Here is a 14,162-nt window from a genome sequence, read left to right on the forward strand (position 1 = left end):
CCATAGACCAATAAACACCCAGCAATATATTTCCAGTCACAACACTTAATACAAGCTTCTTCCGACACAGAAGCCTTACTCACACCACTATAAACAAAACACTCACTCAGGCCTGTCACTACACCACATCCCCAATCACCACATGATCCACTCGCTTGCCTGCTGTACCAATCACACCAGAATGAACCCGGCCACTCACTCTTCAGAAGGCGCCCCACCAGCTAACCTTCAAGTCTCTGCAGCCCATCACTTCTGCATGTGTCGTCAGCAGCAGCTTCACCATCATCTCTCTCTCTCACTCTCTGTGCTGATCCTCTGCCAGCCTCGCACAAACCCAAGCAGCTTATCTGCCCTGCTACCGGCCCACCACCAAGCAGCAACACCAACCTTTCTCTCTGCTTCACTCGGCACCCTGCTCACTGTCCACTGTCGGCTTCAGCTACGCGGCCCACACCAGCCCTCGTAGATCACCTGTCCACCAGCCAAAACCTACAGCTCTGGCGGTCCTTACACTTCAACCCACGCTCAGCTCCTCTCGCACCTACAGCAGCCTGGCCACCAACTTCAAGGCAGCCTCCCTGCGGTTTATCTTCAGCTGCGCTCCTCAGCTTCCCTTCACTTTATCTTGTAGCTGCGCGCCAGAGAGACAGCCTCGTGCAGCTCTTCCACTGTCGGCTTCGGTTGCGCCTGAGAGCCCCCCGTCGTATACAAGGCGACCGTTTTTCTTTTTCTGCAGCCATCTCCGACTCGCCAGCTTCACCAAGCTTCTGGATTGCACGCTGGCAGTTAAATATGCCTCCACGTGGCTATTACTTTGGTTGGCCACGCTTATTATATTTCTTTTATTTTACTTAAAGCCTAATAGATGGCCGCCCCCAATAGCTTTCACACCAATACTCAATACGACCTTGGCCACATCAAATATTGCTTCCCGGTTTCCACACACATTTAGACCCAGCCTTCCAGTGCCCATGCTTCCATACCTTTAATTGCAATCTTTAATTGCCCAGTTATTTCTTTGGGGACACACACATACTCAAAGCTGAACAGCTGAAACCATCTCTAGCAACCCACGTTCCGGACAGGCCTGCAACAACAGGCTCAAAACAAATCCGTCCACGCTGTACACCTGGCAACGCCCTCAAAGCCAAAACCTTCACACACGTCACGCATCCATATATACACGAGCCCGAAATACCACTCAGAAAAACGCCTGACAGTGGGCTGGGAAGATAGATAGACCCTCTAGATAAATGTTCTCTCTTCGAAAGAAAAAAGGTGCCATAGATCATATCCCTAAGTTAAGGGATACATGAGGAGGACATGCAAAATCAATAGTCGAGAACACGAAGATTGTTAAAGCTCACTTTTCTACCATCTTTGGGACACATGACGAATACACAGAGGATAGAAAAGAAGCAATGCACCTAATTTTAAATTACAGGGAGAAAACATTACATGTGAGTCTCTCAGCCATTCTAGAAGAATATATAACCAAGGGAGAGCTTGAGGATGTAACTGAAAAGATGCAGGGGGGAAGAGAGCTTGAGCTCTTGCAAGCACACACACTCACAAAACCCTAATAGAGAACACACAAGGTGAGAGGCTGAAAATCTTCTTCTTCTTCACTCAACACTCAACACACCATATACAAGATAAGAGTACACACAATATGAAAGGTACTCAACCAATACATACACGGGTTCTCTATAGTGTGAACCCAACTAAATGAGCTGGCGCTATAACTATGCCAGTCTCTAGAATGGCTGTCACACACAGCCTATCATCCCACTTTGCTTTGACGCAGCCACTGCTATCACAACTCTCACTGTTGCCATCTTGGCAACTGGGCTGAAAGTTTCCTCATAATCAATGCCATATGTCTGCGCATATCCTTTGGCTACCAATCTAGCCTTGTACCTGTTTATGCTTCCATCACTGTTATGTTTAACTTTGTACACCCACTTGCATCCAATGGCTTTCTTGCCTTCAGGCAATTACACTAAATCCCAAGTCTCAATTCCATATAGTGCATCCATCTCCTCATCCATAGCTTTCTCCCAACACACATTTCCAACAGCCTCATCAATGCATGTGGGCTCAACAACCTGCACAACCTTTGCCATATATGCATAGTGATGTGCCACATAACCATCATAGGTGAATCTCTGCACAGGATTTTTCACTCTCCCAGATCTTCGCAGCTTTTCATTCATGGCTTCCATAGCCTTCTTTACACCAGGTGTTCTCATATCTAGGATCCCAAGCTCCTCATCAAGGCTCATATCTGAGCCACTAGACTCTCCATCAACATGAGAATGCCCTGCAGAAATGTCAGGCATACCAAGGGGCTCACCCACTTTCTCTTTTCCTTTTCATGATGTACTAATCACATTTGCAGGACTGGTATTATGACGCAGCCTGCCACTCTATGGTCTATCAACAGACCCACTAGATGAGGACTCTCCTGGTCCACTCAAAGACTGTGATTGCTGACCTGCATTCTGTGCAACCACACTTCCACTCACATCAGCCCCAACAGCTTCTTTTTCAGCAGCATACCAACTGCTCATCTCATCAAAGACAACATCCCTGCTTACCCTCAACTCACGTGTAGCAGGGTTATAACACCTGTATCCCTTTTGCTCAAGGGAATATCCAATAAACACACATTTTTCAGCTTTCGGATCCAATTTAGTTCTCAGCTCATCTGGCACATGCACATATGCAATGCATCCAAAGACTTTCAGATGAGACAAATCTAGTTTTCTGCCAGTAAACCTCTCCTCTGGAGTTACATCATGTATGGCTGCAATTGGAGTCCTGTTCATGATGTATACTGTTGTAGAAATAGCCTCAACCCAATAGCTATGCGGCATATTCTTCTCTTCCATCAATGCTCGCGCAATCTCAGCAATGTGTCTGTTTTTCCGCTCAGTAACTCCATTTTGCTGCGGAGTGTATCTACATGTAAACTGTCTCCGAATACCATTCTTCTTCAAAAATTCAGAGAACTCATTGGAGAAGTACTCTCCCCCTCCATCTGACCTTAGGCACTTTACATATTTCCCTGTTTGCTTTTCAACCAAAACTCTGAAATTCTAGAAGTGAGTGAACACCTCACTCTTCTCCTTCATGAAATATACCCACACTTTCCTTGTGTGGTCATCAATGAAGGTCACATAATACCTGCAGCCTCCCATAGACATGGTCTTCGTAGGACCCCATTCATTTAAATGTACAACATCTAGTGCATTTCTGCTCACATATCTGTTACGTGGAAATACATGCTTTGTTTGCTTTCCAAATTGGCATGCTTCACATATTCTCTGCACACCTTCCACTTTAAACTTTGATAGCCCTGTCACAATTCCTTTAGTCTGCATAGACTTCATTCTCTGCACATTCACATGTCCAATTCTTTTATGCCAAATGTCTGTGTCTGCAACAATTCCTGAACCATTTGCAAACATCGCAGCACTCATTTCAGGCATGTCTACATTCAATGTAAACATTCTGCCCACTCATTTCAAGCATGTCTACATTCAATGTAAACATTCTGCCCACTCTGTTGTCTTTTGCAACCAACCTGCACTTGTCTTTAAAGTCTTCAACATAACAACCATCAGGGTTAAACCGAACCTGCAAACCCTGCTCAATCATCTGGCCAACTGAAACCAGATTCTTTGTTATGTTTGGAACGTGAAGTACATCTGCAAGGTACTTCACTTTGCCATCCTGCATATAGATAATGACACATCTCCAACATGGGCAATTGGATGAGCAGTGTCATCCCCTGTTTCCACAAAACCTGGTCTTTCCGGGTTTTTCATCTCCTTGAACCACTCCCCATGACTTGTCATGTGGTTTGAAGCACCTGAATCCACATACCATACATCATCTTTTTGTGCTGCATCAACATTTTCAGACATGGCATCACGACATGCTGCATAACAAACAACCTTTTATTATCCTCATTATTTCTACTTAAGGATGCATAGTTGTTTTGCTGCACTTTTCCATTTTGCATGTCAGCTTGCTTCTTATAACATTCTGCCTGCACATGTCCAGGCTTACCACAATAATAGCATTCACGTGCATCATTATACTGCCTTTGCCAATTTCCACGGCCTCTTTGACTCCCCCTGCCTCTGAATTTGCCTCTTCCACACCTACGTGTTGTTGTTGTTGTTGTGTATTCCGGGACTGTTGTTGTTGCCGCTGCTGGCCATAATTCTGATTACCTGTTCGGCCACCTCCTTGACCGCGTCCACGGCCTCCTCTACCTCGTCTCCTGTTCTTGAACTTGTGTAGAAGGCCTGTTGCTCTGAACTGTTTTTGTTTTGTGAAGACTGTTGGTCTTCACCCAAGCTCTTCTCTTCTATAATCAGCATTCTATAATCAGCATAGACACCAAATCTGTAAAGTTGGGAATGTTTTTCTGAGTCTGAATAGACGTCTTGAATGCCTTGTATTGTGGCCCGAGACCACGTAGACAGACCTCCACCTTATCATCATCATCTACTGACACACCAATAGATGCAAGGGATTCCACAATACCCTTTATCTTCAATGCATAGTCATCCACAGACATGCTCTTTTTCTCCACAGTATGAAGCTCATTCTTCAACTGTATCTTACGTGCCTTGGTATTTATTTCATAGAGTTTAACCAAGGTGTCCCACGCCTCCTTGGGGGACTTGGCATCTTGAATGTGCCCAATCATGGTGTCCTGTATACTAATGGAGAGCCAATACATAACTTTCCTGGCTCCTTGGTTCCAGTCTTTAAACTCTTTCACATCCGCAGTAGTCGGTATCTCTGGTGCCTCTTCATGCTCACCTTCTATGTAGTCTCAATAGCCCTTTCCCATCAGGAAATTCATCAACCTGAACCTCCAAGCATGGAAGTTATTCTTATCAAGCTTCTTAGCCACAATCTGGGTTATATTTGACATCTTGCCAGACACACAATTTTACCAGAAATAGCACTCTGGTTTGTCCTGCACAAACTGCTGTATTTCTGCAGTGGTACTGTAGTACTCTCAAATGTCACAACTAGTGACTTCAATTTGCATACATACACCAACTGTTGACCTCTTTGGTAGCACCCACAGTGTCTACACAGTCAATCTGTCTTCCTACAGTTCTTAAAACAGAGTTCTGCAGAGAATCGATGACTTACCCGCGCAGTGCTCGAAATTGCCCGCTTTCTGAAAAACGGAGGTCCAGACGCGCCCGAAACGCGTTTTTGGCCCAGAACATTTCGTTCGATAGGACAGTATAGTTGCCCTATAGCTTTACTCCCACGAAGAAAGCTCCTCAATCAGAGATCATTTGCCGGTGCCTCCCATAGAGCTCCCCACAAGGGAGTAGTCACCAACACAAATAGGGAAGAGTAGTTGAAGCTCTTACCCTCGTACCGCTTCCTATGGTTCTCTTGCTTGCAGCTCAGCCCTTAGCACAAACCAGGCTCTGATACCATGAAAAGATGCAGGGGGGAAGAGAGCTTGAGCTCTTGCAAGCACACACACTCACAAAACCCTAATAGAGAACACACAAGGTGAGAGGCTGAAAATCTTCTTCTTCTTCACTCAACACTCAACACACCATATACAAGATAAGAGTACACACAATATGAAAGGTACTCAACCAATACATACACGGGTTCTCTATAGTGTGAACCCAACTAAATGAGCTGGCGCTATAACTATCCCAGTCTCTAGAATGGCTGTTACACAGCCTGTCATCCCACTAGCCGCATATCACCCAATATCTCACCAACCATGCCAGTGGTGTAAGTGTGGGGCCTATCCCCCAGGCGGGTCATCAGTGTCCACCGCCTCACTAGACGAGCTCGATATCTCAACAGTAACAATATAGGACTTTATGGTCTTCCTGCAGAATTCTATAAAACCTACAAGACTTCCTATTAAAACCTTTTCTTAAGGTATGTAAGGAATCGTTCAAATTTGGTGCCTTTCCCTTCTCCATAAATGAAGGGGTCGTCAAATTAATTCTATAAAACCTACAAAGACTTCCTGTTAAAACCTTTGCTTAAGGTATGAAAGGAATCATTCAAATTTGGTGGCCTCCCCTTCTCCATAAATGAAGTGGTCATCAAATTAATTCACAAAAGGGGCGGCCTGAAAGATGACATCTCGAACTGGAGACCTATTACTATGCTGAATACTGCAAACAAAATCTATGCAAAAGCCATGGCTAACCAACTATCCACACATCTAAAAGATTGTATAAGGCTTGAACAAAAAGGTTTTATTAAGGGCAGATACATCTTGGATGCCATCATAGCCTTGTGGGAAGGTGTAGAGCATGCCCAGCAAACTCAACAGGATTTCATGTTCTTCAAGATCGACTTCGATAAAGCCAATGTGACAGGCTAAATTGAAATTTCATCCTTCAATACCTCAAAGATATGGGGTTGGGACCGAACTTCGTTCTTATGATTAAACTCCTATTTGGAAATGCACATGCTACAGTGACAGTCAATGGACATCTCACTAAAATATTTAATCTTTAGAGATCCATAAGGCAAGGATGCCCCTTGGCTCCCCTTTTATTTACTATTACAGCAGCTACCCTTGGTTGGTTGGTTCAAAATGCAATGGACAAAGGTCGGGTAAAAGGTATATCCCCACCAGATAATAAAGGGCTAACATGTCTTCATCAACAGTCGCTAGATGACACCAATAGGCTGATTCATAATGACCAGTCATCTATATTAGAACTTTGAGAATGCCTCCTCAGACTTTTTTGTTTGGCATCAGGGTCTATAAAAATCAACCATGAAAAACAGGAATTAAAACCATGCTTAGTGAGCTTCCGCAGTGGCTCTTGGAGGATCAAGGATGCAAATGTTTAAAGGAAGGTCATATTTTTCAGGCTGTTGGGTATACCGATGGGTTTCAGAGTAAACTTGCATTAGAGGGGTGGATGTGGGTAATGGAAAAACTGCAAGAAAAATTCAAAAAGTGAACGTTTGTTAGTAGAATAATTGTTCTCAAACACATTCTCTTCCCACTACAATCTATTTTCTTTCATGATGCTGGCGGCGATCCAATGTAGATCTCAAAAAGCTAGAGAAACAATGCAGGAACTTTCTATGGTTAGGTGATGCAAAAGAGGGAAAATTTCCTAAAGTAGCATGTCATGTATGTACCCTTCCAAAGAATCAAGGGGGTTTGGGTCTTCCAAGCATAACTGCTGTGTGGCAGACAAAATGGCTAATAAGAAGCCTTATCAATCCTTAGGAAGACTAGGCAATACTGCTTAACAAAAACTTGGATAATTTCAGATTGTCTTGCTACCATGCATGGAAGAAGCTCCCCAAAATGTTACTGTATTTCAATCTGGTAAGAATATAAGCACAAGGTAGCCCTTTAGTTAGGAACATTTACTAGATGTGGAATAGATTTAAGCCAAAAATTAGGCTCCACAAGAAAATCAGGAAACATATCCACACTCTGCACTTGGACTTTGTCTGGTTTTCTATGGCAGTGGGAAATTGTATAGAGGAAAACTCATACAAACAAGCGTACAAACTACACAAAAAGGGAAGCAACATGTGGGACCAACTATGGTGCAAGAAGAACCAAAAAACGATTGACTAATTAGGAGTTCAAGGATTAGTCCAGATTACCTTGACTAGATATTCGGATGATCACAACCAATGAGGACAAGGCTATGGGATGGGGAGAAAATAGCCCTGCTCCAATTAAAGGGACCCATGTCATTAAAGACATTCTCATGGAAATTAAAGCAGAAGCCTTTGCCTATCCCCCCTCTCCCTCCTCAAGGCACACATCGCTACACTGTAAGCTTAATAACAAATGGAACCTACTGTGGGACAGAAAACAATGGGGTTTTAATTTTTCAAAAATCTAGTCTCCAGTGATACCTCTCCAGTGATACCATCAATGCTTATTGTGGCACTTTGGACAAATGCAAAAGCCAAGCAAATCGGATATGGGCATGGATTATGCCCAAGGTGTAATAAGGAACAAGAAACCGTAGTGCATCTTCATTGGGGCTACTCTCATAATAGAGTAGCACTGTTGTTTTTGAACCAATGTGTGTCCCCATTACAGAACTGGGATTTGAACTGGTAGGAAATTCTTTTAGGCCAACTCTACAGTGGTGTGGAATGTCATTCGGTTGGAATATTTATGGGCTATATGAATTAATTGAAATAACTACCTGACATGCCAACATGCTCCCTAGTTTGAGATGTGAATTGCATGTGCATATGAAAATGTTGAACAAAGCCACCTTCAATTCCTGTGAAGCATAGTATACAAAGAATGACATTGATGAAATGTTGCAGATGGAGGAAAGGAAGAATTCTAGCTCAAGCTCAGTAAGATACAAAAAGGCAGATTGGCAAAGGATGGACATGTAGTCGAGGAGGAGATTGAAACTTATGAGAAAAGACACCAAACTAACTGAATTCATTCAGAACTTGGCATGTCTGAGGAATCATATGGCTTAAGATGAAAGTTATGCTTCTTCTAATAAAAATCATTACTTTTTTTGTAAGCATGTAATTGGTTCCTTTACATTATGATATAATTCTGTGCTTTTAAAAAAAGGAATTTTAGTCATAAAACCAATTAATCTGTGCACTTTTTCAATAAAATTTGGTTGAGCTTGAAGGACATCCTTTCTTTCATTGGGGTTAAACCTATGCATTTTTTCAATAAAAATCGGTTGTGCCAACTGTGAGCTAACGCAGTGTGAAAAAGTTGGAAGTTGAGTCGCGATGTTAAGGGTTTGATTCCTCCCTGTGCAAGTGGTGGCATGCATGGGTATGTGGGTGTCTATGTTGTTCTTTCAAATTTTTAGCTAATTCAAAAAAATAAGAAATAAAAATCCGGTTGACCTTAAACTATGAAGGTCATCCTTTTTATCACATTGATGTGACTGGAGTCTAGAAGGTCAGAAGGTACAATCAAAGTCAATGCCTAATGACAATATAGTAATAAGGCCTAGAGCCTAGAGTGGATATATCTTCTTTTTTTGTTAATTGGCCTTTTGTCCAAGATCCTCCCATAGTTACCAAATTTCACTGTGTGTAGAAAGCTTAGACAGCTGCATGTAGGTGATTATATATCCACCCCTAGGTGATGCCATTGAGGAAGCACCAAGGTGGGTTTTGATCCCACAAACTCTTGGTTCTAGTCTAATACCTTCACCACTTGAGCTATCGCCTCATTAACAGAATGGAGAAAATATATAATTTATATAATGATATATATATCTTTTTCATTTTGAAGGGGGCAAAATGTAAAAAAAAATATTTACGTCAATCTATCGCTTCCGCATGGATGATGATGCCACACGCATAGGCTCACACAGCCTTTAAATTCTTCTGTAGTTCTGGTGCAGTCGGATTCGGTCGAGATTTTTCTGCAGTGCGAGGTTCCAATTCTTTTCCTGTTTCACACACAATCATCAAGTAATTATGGCATTTTCTAGAATCTAAAACGCGTTTTTTTTAAAATAAAAAAATATATCTCCGAACAGGTAAATAAAGCAGTTTGAACTTTACTGCTCACTGCCAGATTCACAGAAAATAATACAAAGAAGCACGTTTTCCAACGATTAACGTAATCAGAGTTATCAAACCATTTATTTATCGCCTTAATCCGGATAGTTTAGCTCTGTCAGGATTATAACTATCCGCTAAATTTGCCTGTAATAAATCACAGCGGTGTCAGCTAATAAGAGCTGTTGACAGCTGATTGACCAAGGTTCAAATATTTGGAATTATATTGAGCGGGAAAAACATGCTGTAATCAACTACGTACGTAAGGTGATGGACAAATTATATCCATTGATGCTCCTGCGTGAGACAGGTATATATTGATAAAAAGGTTCTATTATACAAATTAATTCAATAGTAGCTCGTAATAATTATATGCATACTTTTTATTATTTGAATATTGTATCCAGGGGGTCCTTTCCGGCATCACGCGTGCTCATTGGGACTTGTTTTCAGAATGTTCCAATTTCCACCCAACTTAATAATAATCATTATTCTGAGCATTTCTCTAATTCCGTGTTGTGGCACTTCCTCTACTGATGCTTTCTGAATGAGAACTCCTGCAGACATTGTGTTAATTAATCAGACACCTTGATTAAGTAATCGAAAGAAATTCGACACATTTGAGCTGCTAATCACGTTACGACAGTCTAGCTTAGTGGTAGAGGTATGGTAGGTCTTTGAAGTCGAGTTGATTATATGCAGGATTATCCTATTAATTTGATCTTGATAAGTATTGCTGTGACTTGATTAGTGCGCTTCTGGTAGCGGTTAAGTAATAATGGCTCTAAAAGACAAGGTTTACTGGGAGAGTATGGGTTGGAGAAGCTCGCAAGTGCCTTCAAAAAGCAGTATGGATGATCATGATATCGTTTTAAAGCAAAAAGCAAGGAGGAAAGCTGCAGTAAGAAAAGGAATGGAAAAAGCGAGCTATGAAAACAGGTGTTATCACTGTGAAGGAGAGGGCGGGCGCCATGGTGGCCAGCAGTTGAGCTTGATCTCCACTGGTTTGAGCAGTTCTGGGCCACGCCACTGCTGTGGATTCAAGAGTGCACGAAACAGCACTGATTTCTCCTGCACATTCTCTCGGACAAGTGTAGACTCGGTGGCCCGGACAAGTGTGGACTCAGCCATATCTTCCGAATTCAGAGCTGAGCTTTTGGCCAGGCTGCAAGGGATGGGCAGGATGCATTTGGGCAGACTTTCGAATGTAAATGCCAGCCATAATGTGGTAACCTACAGAGAAAAAGCAAGATTAGGGAGATTGGAATGCAAAGAAGTGGTTGAAAAGCCTGATGTGGATGAATCTTCTCATAGATTTGACATGCAGACAAGGGGATTAGAGCTAAACTTGGACATTAGAACCATAGACTCTGGAATGTATGTGAAGATTAGGAACTCAGATATGCCCATCAGCATGCAGTTGCATGCAATTCAACTGACCAAAGAGGTGCTGGACAGGCAAGAGCAGTTCAGTCTCATGGAAACAGCAAGAGCTCTGAAACAGGTACTTAGCTTTTAATAATACCATCATGCTTGTAGATTTTGCTGCATCATTGGCCTAGCAATGCTATTCTTGTTTTTGTTTGTGACTACCTCTCTGTGTGCTTTTGAATTTTCTTTTTTGTTGTTTGTTTCTATGTAGAGTCATGCATTTACTCTTCAATGATCACATTTTCTTTGCTTGTACCAAGATTCATCTTCAATGTATTAATTGAGTTCAGCAATGTTCATTATAACTAACTATCCCTCTTGTGCTTGTGCATGTGCGTGCGTATGTGTGTGCACATGTGCGGTATGCCGACAACCCTGCATGTAATGTGCCTGTGCATGTCTATGTGTCATGCAGGGGTTTGACAGCACACATGGCTATGTTTGGCATTGTGTGGTGGGTTCTAGCTATGGCTCCTATGTCACTTACTCTATGGGTTCCTCCATCTATTTCTCAGTGGGAAAGCTTGCCATCCTCCTCTTCAAGACCTCCTTGACCCCATCATCATCCTCATCACCATAGAGCTTTCCACTCTGATGATTCCATTGTATCATATTGTATATACCATCTATACTTCAAATTTTGGCAAGCTTGTGTTGGTGGTGGAATTTTGGGGAGAATGATTGCATATGAGAAGCTAGCCAAGCTTCAATTTTGCCACCTCTGTAATGAGTTACTTCTACTCCTTGTTTTTGTATAGAAATTTATCAAATTTGTATGTGTGGGGTTGTCATTAATGATGGGCCTCATGTTGATGGTGAGCTCGTGAGGGATAGTTGGAAGTGTTAATTGATTAGACATATGGTTCAAATGGTTTTGCTAATGTTTTAGGGGTTTAGGGCTTGTGATGCACGCCAAAATCAGATGATAATCAACTAAATAAGGTAAGTGCTTTCACCAGACTGAGTGTTTGTTAGTGAAAACCACATGCATGATCAGTAGTAAGGCATACATTGCAACAATAGGCATGTTCCAAAACCATCTAGAAGCAACAATAGGCATGTTCCAAAACCATCTAGAAGGAGAGTTTTACATGTAGCCCAAGGTTTGGGTAGAAGCGTTAATATATCACAAGGCACACTTCCTTGATTCAAGTATGTAGCTAGAGATTGTTAAGAAAATAAAAGCATTTAACATTATATGACAATGTTGAAAAAAATGCATATGCATGCATTCCAGGTAAGTGCCAGTACATCAGCCTTAAAAGTGTTCATATTACTTGGAATTGAAATGCATGCACTTAAGGCAAGTGCCATCACAGATTGAAGTCTTAGCACCAATTTTCTATGCATTGCTACATAACACAAGATGCATGGCAGGAGCCAAAATGCAAGAAACAATTTTTTTCTTTAGAGATGTTAGCTTTGTTAAAAAAGCAAAATATCAATCAAACTTTAGTAATCAGTAGATATTGGCTTTTCCTTCTTGGGTAAACCTCATCTAGTAGAACTTTTGAGAGGCAGCTCGACATTCACTATTTGTGGCTTAACTTTGTTGCTCCCCCATAATACACTTTCAAGCGCTCTAGCTATGATTGTGGTGTTGCTTAGTATTAGTAGCATGATGACTTTGCGTGTGCAATCAGATCCTTATTCAGCCACATCAATTGCGAGCTGCCAAGCCCTAAATTTTGCGTGTGCAATCAAATCCTTATTCAGCCACGTCAATTGCGAGCTGCCAAGCCCTAAGTTTTGGGTAAAGCTTTGGGCTAGTCTTCATATGAAGTATGGGTGGTTTTGGAGCTTGTAGCATAGGTGTCATTGTAAAGGTTTTTGCAACTTGGTAGGCTAATGAGAGATGTGACTCAAAGGACAATAATGGCCACTGTGTTGGGTTAAGCACGATGTAGATAGAGCTCTTGTTTTAGATTGTTTTAGATCTAAATAACCTCGTGACATTTAAAATTTCTTCACCTTATATTCATTCACCTATAGATGATAGTGGTAATAACAATACTTGTATATCACTTATCTCATAAAGGAAGGAAGGGGGCAATGGCTTATAAGTGGTTGGTGTGGTTGCCTTACCCTTTTGAGACTCCAACTTTCCCTTCCTCTCACATCTTTTCCTCTCTTCTTTGCTTGTCTTCTCTCCCTTGCAACAAGAGCCCCAAATCCCTCTGAAAGAGCAGCTCGTCAAGCCCCTCCAATGGAACCAAGAGTAAGCCCCCTTCGTAGAAGCGCATCAAAAAGAGAGGACATGACAAGGAGAAACTCTACTACCTCTACTACCTCAATGAGGTAGTGGGACCATCACTAAAGGAAGTGTTATAAATCGGTCCCAATCTATCCAAAGAGGAGATCGGCCCCAACATGTGTGTAGGGTGGTTATTAACGTAGTGGGAGTAGCGCAGAGGTCCCAAACCTATCAGTGCATCTATACTCGTTGCTTAAGATGTTAGTTGAATTGACGAGTAGACTCGTAGGCACCAAGCCTACAATGAAAGGAACCACGGGGATTACCTTCATTAGCATGGAGTACACACATATATCACTCATTATAGGGAGTAGCACCTATTGTACTCATAATGGAGTACACACATAGCTTCTCAAGAGGGAGAAGTTCACCATGAAATCTAAGGCTCTAAAGAGTAAGAGTACTCATGAAAGTATAATGATAAAAAAGGACATAATGTCCATAAACCCTATACTTAATATAGCCTAAGGTTCTCCAAAATTAGACATGTAAATGTTCCTAAGCCCAACTGCCTAGGTCCCATTTCCCATGTGCATGTGCAATGAAAACTACTTCATTACAAACCATCCCCTTCTATAATGATTTTGTCTTCGAAATCGAAGGGTGGTCGTGTCTAAAGAAAACACATATACAAGTGGCTATGTACAAAAGCCAAACATCACATCCATGACTGAATGTCAATGTAGCGCAAGACCCATACATGAATCATATAACTCCCAGGGTCAAATGGAAAGGATAAAGGGCTCTCGTTTGATGATGAGGGTATCTATATAACCGCCTGGATCGAAAGGAAATCTGAGGCATGCAAAGTCCATCCCACGATAATCTGGTGCAAGTGGAGAGGATAAGGAACCATTGTCTCGATGACGAAGCTAGTTGAGTATTCTCCAGGATCAAAGGACATGCATGGTAT

At 42.0% G+C, this 14,162-nt stretch overlaps 1 protein-coding gene across 1 annotated transcript; it reads left to right on the forward strand.

Moving 5' to 3' along the window:
* The first annotated feature begins 10,014 nt into the window (after window positions 1–10,014).
* LOC147631413 (uncharacterized) lies at window positions 10,015–11,667 on the forward strand. The gene is made up of 2 exons (XM_086809094.1): window positions 10,015–11,068; window positions 11,411–11,667. The coding sequence occupies exons 1-2, from the start codon at window positions 10,343–10,345 to the stop codon at window positions 11,573–11,575; spliced, it is 891 nt and encodes a 296-aa protein (XP_086665220.1). The 5' UTR covers window positions 10,015–10,342; the 3' UTR covers window positions 11,576–11,667.
* Window positions 11,668–14,162: the final 2,495 nt, after the last annotated feature.

Source organism: Cibotium barometz, chromosome 15 (genome assembly GCF_041138505.1).
Source record: "Cibotium barometz isolate CiBa-2024 chromosome 15, ASM4113850v1, whole genome shotgun sequence".
NCBI classification, from domain to species: domain Eukaryota; kingdom Viridiplantae; phylum Streptophyta; class Polypodiopsida; order Cyatheales; family Cibotiaceae; genus Cibotium; species Cibotium barometz.